This window comes from Buteo buteo, chromosome 5 (assembly GCF_964188355.1).
Source record: "Buteo buteo chromosome 5, bButBut1.hap1.1, whole genome shotgun sequence".
NCBI classification, from domain to species: domain Eukaryota; kingdom Metazoa; phylum Chordata; class Aves; order Accipitriformes; family Accipitridae; genus Buteo; species Buteo buteo.
Genome location: NC_134175.1, coordinates 2,745,501 through 2,760,522, shown reverse-complemented (window position 1 = coordinate 2,760,522; position 15,022 = coordinate 2,745,501). Strand labels below are relative to the sequence as shown.

Sequence of the window (15,022 nt, the reverse complement as noted above, 5' to 3'; positions counted from 1 at the left end):
TTGCAGAAAAAAGCCTGACCTTAGCATCTGGATTTTGCCAAGTATTATGAAACTGTAATTTCACTGAAGTAAATACCGACAGTTAGATGACTGAGAGAGCAGCACATAGGAAACAGCAGTCTGATAGAAAGAAGTGTTTATATAGTTGATGAGACCAAATAAAGAAGGAAAAAACTCTGTCAACATCTGTTATAAATCTTCAAAGCCCTTGTCTAAATCAATTATGTTAAGATCCTTACTCAGAAGAGATACAGGAACCCGAGAAATACCTGAGATAGTCATTTGAGACTAACATACAGCAGTGTGCTTATGGCAAGGAAACATTATAAATGCAATTTAATATATATACCCAATTTTAAGATTTTGCCATGAACTAATGCAGTTTCAATTTGGAGCAGCGTACTTATGCTTTAAGGTCACTTAAGCTTTGGCAACTCTGTCAATGCAAGTTTTCAGTGTCTTTGCTGCTCAGAACTTACATTTATACATTGTAATCTCACAACTCCTTCCTTATATAATTGACTCCACACATGCGGGGCAAGAATTTTACGATCAGGGCAATCAAAGATTTTTCTTTCAGTCCCCTGTGAGAAGAAGAGTTGGTTATTGTAGGATACTCTGCTACTGTGCTAGCAGTAACTGGATGTGCTGAGCTGAATGCCCAGATGGGCATATTTTGGAGAGAAAAAAATGTGCTTTATGTGGGTCAATGTCTCATGGACACTCTAGGAAAGTTATGTAAGTACCAAGGTAGAATATGTTTATGGTATATTATTTTGCAGCCTTTCATCGCTGTTTAATGAGTTTCTTTTCCGTTCCTAGTGATATGTATCTCTCAAATGCCATATTTATTGCTGGGCTTAGTGGAAGATGCTGAAACAGTGCTCAGACTGTTTTTATATAGTACTTGAATTCGGATACAGGCCCTGTCAAACCACTGGCAATTTTTCTCTTTGCAAATAGTTGTGGTAGACGTTGTCAGTCTTTCATTTATCTATTCCTGTCATGTCAATCATAGTGCTGGCAAGAGGAATTACGTGAGCAGGCACAGATCTTCAGATGAAGTCTGCCAGCTCTGTTTAAACAGTTAATGAAGACAATAGTATTTTGTCTTTGTTTATAAGAGATTATGGAATATCCACATGACTGCTTGTACTAGGAGGGTTGAGGGGCTGGCATCTGCCAGGTGGTGGAAAATGGCAACAAGAAACTGTGCTAATGTCTTCAAGGAGCATCACTGGATCAAAAAGAAGCATATGCCTAGCACCTTAGAGATGGAGCTTTATTTCTAGGAGGGGGACTGTGGCATGCTGCACAAATCTGACAGCAACACATTACCTCCCAAACAAAACCTACTGCCTGTTTGGTGGCTCACTCGGGTCCCAAGAGTGACTACAAAAGGATGCCTGCATTATGGCATCCCACACTCCTGACAGTGTCCTGAGGACAGATGGCCAAACACCCACACTGCCTGATGCTGGCAAGTGCAAAACAGCACAAACAGGTGAGCTGGGGCCCTCCCAGCACGATGGAACCATCCCTATACGCCCAGAACTCTGGGGAACCTGTGGGAAGGTGGAGTGCGACAGAGACATTTCAGTGCTATGGATACCTACCTGTCGCAAAAAGGAGTGGTTTGGACCGCTTAAAGGGTATTAGCAAAACTGATCCAATAGGAATTTATAAAAGTGCGACTTCACAGAATTTGATGGCATGGTTCACTATATTGCTTAATACATGGATGAAATGTACAAAGGAAAATTAAGTTAAAGTCAAAGTCAAATTATGTATAGAGACCGAAGACGCAATAGGGTAAAAGAGAAACAAAGAAATACAAAGAAAAATCAAGTTACAATTGATTTCTTGTGATTTGTACAGAGATCGGGAATGTAGAAAGGTAGGGGAGACCCTCCCATTGAGTCACAAGGTTCAGAGGAGACCCCCTTGCTTTCTAAACTCCTGTCGGAGTCTGAATCAACTCCTGCTGAATCAACTGCTGCTGAATCAACTCCTAGTCTCAGACTTGGTCAACAGTTTATATCTAAAGAGATTATAATAGCAGCCTGAGATTCATTCACAGTTAAATAAAGTTCACAACAGTAATTTAAGTATAGATTTTGAAAAGCAATATTTGTAATCAGGTTTTATCTAAGAGCTGATTCACCCTTTCCAATAGTTGTTTAAGATGATTATTCTCACTCACAAGTTTATCAACTCAGATTCCTAGTGATGCCTGGACTGTAGGCAACCACCTCTTTGGCTCAGAATGAGGGAGAACCACCGGGGCACCACAGACAGCCCCTCCTGAGATCCACCACCACAGCCCGCTCCCGCCGAGGTTCGGGTGCAGCCCACGGGGAGTTCTGTGCCAGGCTGGGGCCGTGGGGATGCCCCCTTTAGTGCTTCCGTGCTTTCAGCTGTTCACTTTTAAAGCGAGATCTCCTTTTTGACCACATCTTTGCAGTTTTCAAGTGTTTGTACACCTTATATTATCATTGCTTTTCATATTTCTGAGGCTCAAGGGTACTTCTCACAGTATCGAAGATGTTAAATCCAAATTCCAGCTGTGTAATTTTTACTGTTTTCCCGTCACATTTGACAACATAGCAGCCTTCTTGATCTCAGCTGTTCCATTGTGGTACTAGGAGCTGTCACAGCTGCTGTGCCCTGCTACCCAGATAGCTGCATTTCAGCATCCACAGATGCATTTTACGCAGTATACAAAGTATCTTGTTTTCCCTGGTGCCTTCTTTATATTTCTAAATCTTTTTTTCCCTACTTTTTTTTTTTTTTAAGAAAAAACTTTAAAAGGGTATGTGCTTGTATTTCAGAAAGAGGCCATAGTCTTGCCTGAAATATGTTGTGATTGAAACTGAAATATCTGAAATGTTTTTCCTATCTATATACAGTATTTTTCTACTAAATTACCAATATAGCTGATTATACCATAGGTCGTCTCTGGTGTAAAAGAAGTCAATGTCTTCCATTTTCTGTTATTTTTCTGTTTCTATACATCGCCAAGTTTTAAAAGATACTTATTCTCTTTACCTAGAGCTATGAATGACATCGGAGATTACATAGGTTCCAACATCGAAATATCCTGGTTACCCAACCTGGATGATTTAATGAAAGGGTATGCACGTAATTTCAGGCCTGGGATTGGAGGTGAGACTTTGAGAATAATGTCTCTTTTGTTTCTTACAATCCTTCTACCCTCTGATGTTTATGTAAACTTCATTCTCTACATGTCTAAAAGGTTGTGTTTATCTGTTAGTTGTATACTGGAAATAATAACAATCAACAATTGCTTGATTTTGAAAAAAGAGACTGTACAACCGAATTAGCAATGCAGTCTTCTTGCTGATACAATTCTTACGTCACTGATATCCAAGTAGAAGGAATTTTGGATTACATGAAATGGCAATAATTTCTGCATTTGCTTCAAGTCATGCTGTCTTAAACCTGATAATGTGGTTTCCAGAAAGGATTCCATAATTTTCAGTAGTTGTGATTATATCTCATATCTTTTATCACTGAAGCAAGGTGTTCTGTTGGAAATTGAGGATGCAATCTGTAAAAGATTTAAACCTCTTGCTTTATGGTTGTCCTGGTTTCAGCTGGGATAGAGTTAACTGTCTTCCTAGTAGCTGGTACAGTGCTATGTTTTGAGTTCAGTATGTGAAGAATGTTGATAACACTGATGTTTTCAGTTGTTGCTCAGTAGTGTTTAGACTATAGTCAAGGATTTTTCAGCTTCTCATGCCCAGCCAGGGCACCTGACCCAAACTGGCCAACGGTGTATTCCATACCATGTGACGTCCCATCTAGTTTAGGAACTGGGAAGGGGAGGGCAGGGAATCGCCGCTTGGGGACTGGCTGGGTGTCGGTCGGCGGGTGGTTGAGCAATTGCCCTGCGCATCATTTGTACATTTCAATCCTTTTATTACTACTGTTGTCATTTTATTAGTGTTATCATTATCATTATTAGTTTCTTCTTTTCTGTTCTATTAAACCGTTCTTATCTCAACCCACGAGTTTTACTTCTTTTCCTGATTTTCTCCCCCATCCCACTGGATGGGGGGGGAAGTGAGTGAGCGGCTGTGTGGTGCTTAGTTGCTGGCTGGGGTTAAACCACGACAATGGTAGATTTTACTTGGAAAGTGTACTTTATCACGGAAAAACACTTTTATGAATTCACTCTGTATGAAAGAATTAACAGTCTTGGGCCATCGATATTTTTATAGGAACTATGATGATGTAAATCACCCCATTCAAACATTTTTTTCTCAGGTCCTCCCGTTAATGTTGCTCTTGCAATTGAAGTAGCCAGCATTGACCACATCTCAGAAGTGAATATGGTACGTTATCAATTAAACCTACCAAGTTGTGAATGTATGTTGCAAGGACAGGAAATGTAGAAAACTAACTAAATAGAGAGACAGTTGATCCCCAACATGTTTGGAGTGGAGAAATTACCACAAGAAGATATTGCAAAGAACAAACATTGTATTTTAAGACACAGGCAGAGTCTCTTTTGGCAGACATTGGCAATCACAAGAATCTAGCCATGTATAAGTCACTGAGATTTCTTACTAGACTTAGCAAGGTTGTAGTAAGACTCACTACTTGTGCAGCACTCACTGACAGAAAGCCTAATTCTAAGTATTAACACCAACTTCTGCTCAAATTCCTTTTCACCACAGCTACTTCTAAAAAGAAGCTAAGGGAATGATTCGTTCTGAGATGCTCCTCTTTTTCATGTAAAGACCTTCTAATAAAGCAGTGGAGTATAACAACTTACAAGTCACATAAACAGGCATAGGCATGGATTAACTGCATTTCTGAACACAATAGATTTATATTTAAAACCAAAAGTTTGACTTTCCCTCCATCCTTTCCCTTCATTACAGATGCATAACTTTACCTGATTTTTTAGTTTTGCTTTAAAAAACCTTCAAAAACAAAAGTTGTACTTTTAGAGATATATAAACTGATTTCTTCATTAAGACATGCAAATCTTGCAACATGTTATATATAACACTGACATTGATCACTTTTTGATATCTTGGGTTTACCCATGGTAGGAGCATATGACAGAAATTAAAAACCTTGGGCAGCTCTTTGGTTCACTGAGTGTAAAAATACTTATTTGCACTGGAAGCAGTTAATACATTTCTAGGCTAATACAATGATTTTTGACCAAGTCCCAAGACGTTATCATTGTGTTTGTTTAGCATCACTTTTTAATTGGGATTTCTCTTGTCTTAGGAATATACCATGACGGTATTTTTGCACCAGAGCTGGCGAGATGACCGTCTGTCTTACAACCACACCAATGAAACTTTGGGCTTAGACAGCCGGTTTGTGGACAAGCTCTGGCTGCCAGATACTTTCATAGTAAATGCCAAGTCCGCCTGGTTCCATGATGTGACTGTGGAAAACAAACTTATCAGGCTCCAGCCAGATGGAGTAATTTTATACAGCATCAGGTGAGTGAGAAAGAGTGCAAGTGTACTCCATCATGTATTAACTTTTTGAACAGACTATAAACTAATCACTCGGTTTTCCTAGGGTGAATTCCTAAAATAATTATTAATTTAAAACAGAAGAAAGTACTGGTGACTCCTATCAGAGATTCCTTTGCTTTACAACCATTACACTGCCAGGAAGGTACCTTTGGCAACACTAACACATTTTCCACTGCATAATCACTGATTGCTTTCAGAATGTCCTTAATAGGAGATAAGCACCTCATAACTCTTTGGTCACCAGGCAAGGAGATGCTGAATACAGAGCAAAGATTCCATTCTCCACTCTTTCACTATATTCCAAGGGAACTATGAGCCTGATTTAGGCTCAACTTCCCCATCTTTCAAACAGAGAAAGTAGTATTTCGTCACTTTGGAAGAGTGTTCTTGCTAGAACTCAGTAACTATATTTAAAGTTCATTGTGTAATGTTCTAAAAAATGATGAGTGTGCACCTTTGAAACTGTAAGTCCAGTCACCCTTAAGGTATTAGTAGTGATCTTAGGGACAGCGGAAGGGAGTAGATTTGACTCAGAAAAGTCCTTATTATCATCAGAAGTAGCTAAAGTGTCCTCTGACATTAGACAAGTCATTTGACCTTTCAATTTCCCCCCACCTTTGGATTTACCACAGACTTAGTACTAAGGCAAGAGCCATAAGGATTTTGAAAATAGTTTCCTGTATTAGTATTAAGGTTTCAAAGTTTTCCATTTAGTCTTTCGAGTTCTGAGGAAAAGGCTCTATCTGAATGCAACTAACTGGTGTTCACATTGCTTGGAACAGGATTACCTCAACAGTGGCCTGTGACATGGACCTTTCCAAGTATCCAATGGATGAGCAAGAATGCATGTTGGATTTGGAGAGCTGTAAGGGCTGAGTACAGCATTTCATGTAATCTGTATTTTGTTTAAAGTCTGCAAATGTGGTACTTAATTTGCTGGAGTTTGCTGAAATGATTCTGCTTTAGTCAATGAAATATAAGGATTTAGAAATTAAGGGCACAAACCTGAATCCGTTCATTCTCTGTGTTGGGCATTAAACTATGGACTTTTCAATACCAGTTCAGCTCTGATCCAATCAAAACTATAGGATTTAATTCAGTGAAGACGAACAACCTACAGTCCTGCTGACAAATGTCTGGAACTTTATGCTTGATGTAAAACCTAGTGGAATTGTGACAGTCACTAGCATTACTGAGGTTTGCATCAAATCCAGTGAGGATAAGTAGAGAAGCCCACAGGCAAAATTTGATGTGCTATTTTTTCTTTATGAGAAAACAGGAAAAAGAAAGAATTCCCTGCTTTTAATGAGTGGCATTATGACTAACCCTTACATAGCTGTTTATCTTGCCTAGGCATTCCTGTATCTGTTACACAGAAATCCGTCAGAATAATGGATGGATTGGCTTGAATTCATTTCTACTCACAAAGGAGAGTGAAGAATGAATTTATATTTTGTCCAACCTGTATTTTATCTATGATCAGCATGTAATTCCCATAAGCATTAATACTTTTGAATGAAATTCACCACTGACACGAGCAGGGGCCACCCAATCAATGGTAATGAATCTGGCCTTTTGTCGTTTTTATATCAAGGAGTCTACAGGTCCTGAGGGTTCCAGAGATTTGTGAATAGCAATTTCTGAGCAGATCCACTGGCCTATTGATGCAAGTTTCTCTTTTTCTTTTATAGCACTGACTTTGTTTTCTAGGCAATTAACCACAATACCATTTTATCCTGTCAAAAATAGCAATCTACAGTTTTACTTATGTAATCACCAAATGCAGAGGCAGCAGACAGTGAACCAGCAATCAATTCTCTCTCCCAGCAAGTTCTGCAGGGAGTATTGGTGGTGGTTGAATTTTTTAATTGAATTTGAGGGTTTTGATTTCAGTGAAACAAACATGTAGAAATAAAGCCTCTTTAAACAAATGGTTTAGTAGCAAGTTGTCCATTAACAGCAAAACTAGCAAAGATCAATTTCCTATGGATCTGCATATTACATAAATCCCCTCATGCATATCCCCCGCCTTCTCTCATGTCCCTGGTGCCTTGCACCCCTCCCTAGCAGTTACCTTCCAGCTGCCACCCATGCCAAACTGCAGTCACTTTGACACGTGGTGATTGTCAAGCTAGCTGGTGCATCTCACAATGGACATAGGTCTCAATTATACTGCTGTTCTCTAACTGGATGCACAAATTTGATTTTCTGTTCTCTACACAACACTTCTTACAAAACTTTCAAGAATCTTGCATCTTTGAAACCTTTACCTTTTTGTCATTTTGGTTTGAAAATATTGAGGAAGTTCAAAAGCTGTTAGGAGGAGAACTGACAGAAAAACACTGCATAGGCAGTTTGCATAGGCTTCGTTTTCTTATTAAACTACTTTAAGCCTGGGGGAGGCCCTAACGGTTGTTTCCATGAGTGGGGATTTGTATGAACAAATCACCTGTATACTTACCTTCATGCAGTGTCCATTTGTAAAAGCACTGTAGGGCTTGCAAGGGGAGATACAGAGCTGACCAGACGCATACCTTTTGAGGTCACTGGGGGAATCCCTGACAAAGGAAAGTTACTCCAACACTGCCTGACTGGTACAGAGTACCTGTCTTATAAAATCAATGTATGAACTTGGAGATAGACTTGCAGCACAGAATTACACTCTGCTCTGTCTTCACTAGGATAGCTATAGATAGATTAGATTTGGTAGACATTTTCTTTTACAATCAGAAATTTCTGTGACTCCGAAATCCAAGCACAGTGCAGGGGTAAGTTGGCTAGTTTGAGTGCTACAGTAACAGTTACTCTACTTTAAGTGAGTATGCAAATGAGCTTTTTGAGAGATAATTTGGATATTTCTCACGACACTGAAGTGCATTGTGCCATACCACATATTGCTAGTCAGTGTGAATCTTGGGTTATTCTCCCTGTAGGAAAGCTACCCCAATGTGACACTGGCAACACTGATGTTGCCAGGACAGTGAATTATCCAGACGGAATCACAGCATGTTTGCAATGGGACTGATGAAAATCAGCGTAGCAGAGGAATTAGAGGACTTGCACTATGAGTCCTCTAAAGTTCTTAATTTCTTCCTCAAACGTTGTGTTTATTCAGCTTTCTTTTGGCAGATGGCTACTCTTCAGAGGACATCGTCTACCACTGGTCAGAAAACCAGGAGGAAATCCATGGGCTGGATAAGCTGCAGCTTGCTCAATTCACAATTACCAATTACCAGTTCACAACAGAAATGATGAACTTCAAATCTGGTAACAGGATCTGTCTTCAGTTCAGGGACAGTATCAGACTTCTTCCTGCCTAGGGAAAACTCCTGTATCTATAATAGAAAATCCCTCTTCTTAAGTAACTGATTTAAGAACACCTCAGGTTTCTGATAAGAGTTTTCCTTAGGTTACACTTGCAAAAAGTGCCAACCTTTGCTGAGCCTTCAGGCAGCCACTGTAGTGTATTTTGTCCTTTAGCTCTGTATGTTTGACAAAATACTCCATGGAGCAGCCAGTCAGCACTCGATAAAAAACACTTGAGGTATAGCTCACATTTTCTTGACCTAATTTACAATTTTGGATGAAGAAAAATTTCCATTAGCCCTGATGTTATGAGGCTTATGACGTACAGTCAGATCATGCTAATTCTATCCAGTAGAAGTCAGTGGTGTGTATGCATATCATTGGGTTTATTGCAATGTTTGTAAAAGATTGGAGTCATTTCTTTCCTGCTGATTTTTCATCCTCTTTCATGTATTCAGATTCTCATTTATGCTGCACATCTCCTCTAAGCTCTTTTTTGAGTTTGAAATTAACTTGGCCTTTTAAAAAATCTAAATTTAGTATCTGGAGGACTTTCTACAGCAGATGATAAGACAGTACACATTTTGAAGCAATACTGTTATTTGAGAAGACTCATGATTTTATTTTCAGATCTGGCATTGATATGACCTGAGACAAATCATTTGACCTATTCTTAGCTGATGAGAACTGCAGTACCTCGTGCAGGGTTTATGAAGACTAACTGAACAACATTGAAAAAAGCTTTTTGTGATCCTTGTACAAAAGATGTTTAAGAATGTAGATCTCTCTCATTATAGGAAATGTTATTTTGAATATCAGTTTAACTGTAATTCACACACTCAGAATCTTTCTTTGTCTGCTCTTTTTTTCCAGCAGGTCAGTTTCCCAGGCTCAGTCTCCACTTCCACCTTCGGCGAAATCGAGGAGTTTACATCATTCAGTCTTATGTTCCTTCTATCTTACTAGTGGCCATGTCATGGGTATCCTTCTGGATCAGTCAGTCAGCTGTGCCTGCCAGGGTGTCATTAGGTAAAACAGATAGTTTGGGGAACTAACAGGGAAGGGCATGCTGAAGTTGTAGTTATGCTCTCTAATGATGCTTATTTTCCATGAAGGTGCATTTGTGAATACTATGTTTACATTTGCAGAAGAGATGGTCCTTGAAAAGATTTCCCTCATGTTTTAATTTCTGTCATGCTATCAGAGCAGCTGCCTCAGTAAAGAACAGAAAAAAACCACCTAAAGAGGGTTAAAAGCAATAGTGAACGAGGCAGATGTATGAAAGAATTGATTTGAAGGAACTGGGACAGTGACAAAAAAATGTTCCTAGAGCTTGTGGATCCGTTTGCCTAAGTGAGGGTTGCAAGTCCAGATGCAAAAGTTTTTGAGGATTAAGTTGTCTGGTTTTGTTTGTCCTGATCTAGAACAAAACCAAGGATAACATGTTCAAAGCTGCCTTAGTCATACAAATGCACAGTTTTTTACAAGCTCCCCTGTTTTGAAAATCAGAAGCCACGATATTAAGGGGCTTCTACTGTGAAAATATTCCTCAGCTTCAGATTAGTAAATACACTTATTATAGTGTATACTGTGAAACCTAAAGTAAAATTTCTCACACTACACTGCAGGTATAACTACTGTTCTTACTATGACTACACTGATGGTCAGTGCCCGATCTTCGCTTCCACGAGCATCTGCCATCAAGGCGCTTGATGTTTACTTCTGGATTTGCTATGTGTTTGTCTTCGCTGCACTGGTAGAATATGCATTTGCACATTTCAATGCTGACTACATGAAAAAGCAAAAGAACAAGATAAAGGCAAGAAGGCAGAGTGGAGAGGTCAGTAAGCATAATACTGTGAGTAACTTTGCAAAAGCAATCACCCTGCATCATGACCTTTTTCTACTATGGAAGCAAATTCTTCTACCCCTTTTGAAAAAAAAATATATTCCTGGTTAATTCTTTTGTCACCTTAATATGACAAGCAACCAAACACAATTGCTAATTTCCCCTTGAATATGGTTAGCACTAAAGACAACATATTCTTACATGGTTTGTTGCTGTATTTAAGATAGGAAATGGAGGATAAGAGAGAACGAGTAAGAAGAGAGGGAAAGCATGTCTTGAAGCATGTCTTGAGCCAGATTTGTACATCTTGCACTTTGAGAATATATTTAGACTCTTTGCTATTTGTCCAGTCCTCAATGTAAGGTACGGTAACCTTGAGTTGCTCCTGTAGGGTCAGGGCAAATTTATTATGTCGGTATTACATAAGATGGGGAAGAAAGGCCTTTTCTCAGAAGGTATTCTTTAGTAGTTGCTTCTGCTAAGACTCTTTCAGCTCTGCTACAGCATAATAAAATGCTGTTAGCAAAACAAAAACTAGGCCTGTAGTCTTCAATGTTGTCCCCTGGAGATTACACTTTTTTACACCCAAGCTGCATAATGTAAATACAGATATAATTAGCATGGATATAAGTTATGTAGCAATGAAGCCCATGAATGAAAAACTGAACAAAGCCCAATGAAACTGAACAAAGGAGTCCATAAATGGAATTTCTTCCAGGAACTCCAGATGCACTTTGCTGCTTTCTTCATGTCCATGCATGCATGTTAGTGGTGAAACAGAGTGAATTGATTAAGAAACTTTTTTCTTTTTTTACAATTCACAATTTGTAGTCCAGGCCTACTTATTTTTGAACTCTCTGGCACCTTAGGTATTATTTATGATTATTATTACATCATTTTATTAAGCTGTAGCAGATATGACTGATCCATATTCATTTTCTGTCCCACCTCCACATTCTCTCAGCTTTGACAAGAGCCTGAGAACTGCCTATTGGCTTTGGCCACACAATGGGACAACTGTCTCCTTGAAGTCAGTCAATTATTTCCAGGCAGGAGGGTCTAAACCTGCTGTCTCAATGGTGCCTCGGTCATTCAGAGCATGTAAAATCATACCCAGAATTTAGACATGGTAGCACAGGGTCTTTCAGTGGTCCTTCTGCCAAAGCAAGTGATAAATACCATTCAGCACTCATGGATCTCTTAAGTATTTCACCATGTCAGTATCATGGCTAGCTTGGATGAAGTATGCTACCTTTGCCCTATAAATTGCTATTATAGGTTCTCCTCTTTCCTTTGCAGATAAACGTGAAGAATGCCATTGTTCTGTTTTCCCTTTCCATAGCTGGTGTGAACCAGGAACTGGCCATTTCCCATAGGCAGCACCGAATTCCCAGAAGCCTGCCTGGATCATATGGCACAATAGAAATAGAAACTGGAGAGACAAAACTGCAGCAAGTAATGAAACTGGATAAAAAGAGTGGTCTGAAGTCCCTCTTTAAGCCCATTGATGCTGATACCATTGATATATATGCCAGAGCCGTGTTCCCAGCAGCCTTTGCAGCAGTCAATGTTATATACTGGGTTGCATACACAATGTAAAAAAAAAAAAAAAAAAAAAGAAAGTTCATGTGAAGAGCTACAAATTGAACAATACCTACGGACTAAAAGGCCCTTGGTGAAACTGTATTGATGCATCTCTTCTCAAAATATTTCCCAATGAGCTCGAGACGTTTCTAAAGTCAAGAAAGTCCTGCTATCAATTCCTACTAAAAGCAGCAATTTATTACTGGTTTGACACAGTAGTAACTGTACTCTGCCAAACAATCCCAGCTCCTTATTTCCTGTATTACCATGAGATAATTTTTCATATGTACATATTTGCAGCAAAAGGTTAAGTCTTAAATTACCATGTTTTTCCTCCACTTTAAGGGTTGATCAGTAATGAAGATTTGGCTTTTCACACTCAGATCATTTCCTTTTTTGTAATGAAAGAGCTAATTCCTCACTTCCACATGAGTGATTTTCTGCATCTGGCCTTCTGTGGGATGGTCTAGGTTTAATAGTAGTGGTAAAGTTGGAGTTTTTAATCATAAAAAACTCATGGACAAAGTAAAAGGGAATAGAGGGGAGTGGAGGCTTTTTCTTATATTATTATTTGTCTTGGATAAAATATTGAAAACATTTCAATGCTCTTAGTCATAGCATGAAATAAAATATACTACATAAAATTCTACTGAATTGTTAATAATGACTGTATTACATTTACGATCTAAGCTAATGAAAGTTTAAACACTTAAACACAGTAATGTTTATTAGTTTAACAGGCCCAAAAATAGATAAAAGTGATTTAGAAACACAGGGAAAGCTTAGGCTTCCTATGTTGGATTGGGAAAAATTTGAAAGGTGCTTGATAATGAAGGAACTCAGACTTCATTTTCAGGAAGGACTTTAGAATTTGTTCTTTTAATTTTCAGTGACAGTCTACCATGTGTGCCTCTGAAAATATCCTTTTTGCATCTGTCCCTAAATAGCTGAGTAAAGTTAAAAAATGTGATAACTGGCTTTAAGTTACTCAGTTGCTTTGGATATTTTTGCCGTTTTTATTCAGAGGCTGACCTAATATGTTAGGCCTCTTCACTTCCATTATTTGACAATGAAATTTGTGGGTACTCATACACACTCCTTAATTCAGGACTAGATCCTCTCACCCAAATAATGCAAAATAACACTTTGTTCTGTAAATAATTCCAGTGAACTCAGCAAACGAGCGCAGTATTCACAACAAACACAAGTTTCACAATTAATCTCTAAAAACCTCCACAGTAAATATATTGGGATATGGATTAGGACAACTGAAATATTGTTAGCGTAGGAAACCAATGTAAGACACTTCAAAAGGGAATTTTTTCTTGGAGAATTTTGTTGCCTTGAAAGTGAGAGATTGTTTTAAATATAGAGACCGACACAAAGGAAAATATGAAATGAGAGAGGGAGGGAAAGAAGGAAGCAAAGCAAGTGGCTGAAAGCTATGATGGAAGGGAACATGCGGAGGTGCGAGATTAAACAAGCCAAAATATGTAGATAAGACAAGAGCTGCACTGGGCTTTGAAGATGGGGATCTTGAACATAGTGGCTCATGATTAATAGTCGCAGTTGCCATAAGGATGAAACAAGCATTTGATCACAGTGGAGTATGCGCACATTCTTCCTGCATTACTTATCTGTGACATATGGTTTGATTTCATATGACCAGCACTGAAAGATAGAGCATTTTAATACACATTTATAAATTAAAATAAGATTTGTTGAATATCACTGAAGTAAGAGAATGCTTTGAAGAAAAAATAATGATCCTGGACTGAGCTATAATAGAAAATACACTCCCATCGTAAGTCAGGCTTAGGTTCACCTCAATCTTTAGTTTCTGTTACAATGGAAGAACTGTCTGCCAACAGTGTGCTGGAAAGCACAAACTGACGTCAAGCTATAATTGTTCCACAAAGTTATCACCAGTCTAGCCCTGGACTGAGACACCAGGATTCTGCTCCAAGATCTTGCCACTGACTTGTTGGGGAATCTTAGTTAAATCATTTCACTGCATCATCTGCAAAATTGATATAATGATACTGATTTCTTTCCTGTATCTTTGAGGTTTACAGAAGAAAAACCCTTCAGGAGAGACAGAAACTTATGCTCCAACTAGGTAAGTACATCCAACTAGTACTTATGTGGTGCTATTTACCATAGTTTCTGAGACTCCCACATACTGAATTAAAGCAAAGTATCACTCAACTTTCACCTTATCCAGAAAGCTAATGAAATTCTGCATCTCCTTCAATATATGCAGGTAATCAGGCTTCTCTTTCTCCTCCTGCTTTTCCTCTTCCCATTTTATTTTTCTTGGTGTTTGTTCCTGATGTTGATGAAATGCTACAATACAGAAATACACTTTTTTTTTTGAAGTGCATTTTTGGTCATAATCACTTTCTCCCCAAGGAAGTTCAACCCCTCCTGCTCTCTTCTGAATCATTCTTACTGTTTTATGTAATGATTAAGTGCAGAGTGGAATAAAAACAGCAGAAGCATGACTTTACAATGCCTTTTCCTTACTAAGTTGTTTTTCCATGATCGTGGGTCAGGGCCTTGACATATCTTAAGTCCCCTTTCTACCTCTCCTTTCAGCTTAAAACTGAGCTTTTTCAATTTACACCTGACCTAATGCTTGTCTGGCCTCAGAAGTTTAAATGTAACTCTTGGATGATGCACTTTCATGGGCAAGGCAAGATGGTAGGCAAGTCTGAAATTTTCTGCTCAGCACTTCGAACAGCATCACCGCAAC

The 15,022-nt window shown here is 38.7% G+C and overlaps 1 protein-coding gene across 2 annotated transcripts in view; it reads left to right on the top strand.

Moving 5' to 3' along the window:
• Window positions 1-12,508, top strand: part of GABRD (gamma-aminobutyric acid type A receptor subunit delta) — a 113,686-nt gene extending 101,178 nt beyond the window's left edge. For both annotated transcript variants that reach the window (XM_075027177.1, XM_075027178.1), the window contains 8 exons: window positions 3,053-3,165; window positions 4,291-4,358; window positions 5,269-5,489; window positions 6,311-6,393; window positions 8,658-8,795; window positions 9,708-9,863; window positions 10,463-10,674; window positions 11,983-12,508. In XM_075027177.1, coding sequence (XP_074883278.1) covers window positions 3,053-3,165; window positions 4,291-4,358; window positions 5,269-5,489; window positions 6,311-6,393; window positions 8,658-8,795; window positions 9,708-9,863; window positions 10,463-10,674; window positions 11,983-12,282 — 1,291 coding nt within the window. In that variant the 3' untranslated portion in view covers window positions 12,283-12,508. The remainder of the gene's footprint in view (window positions 1-3,052; window positions 3,166-4,290; window positions 4,359-5,268; window positions 5,490-6,310; window positions 6,394-8,657; window positions 8,796-9,707; window positions 9,864-10,462; window positions 10,675-11,982) is intronic.
• Window positions 12,509-15,022: the final 2,514 nt, after the last annotated feature.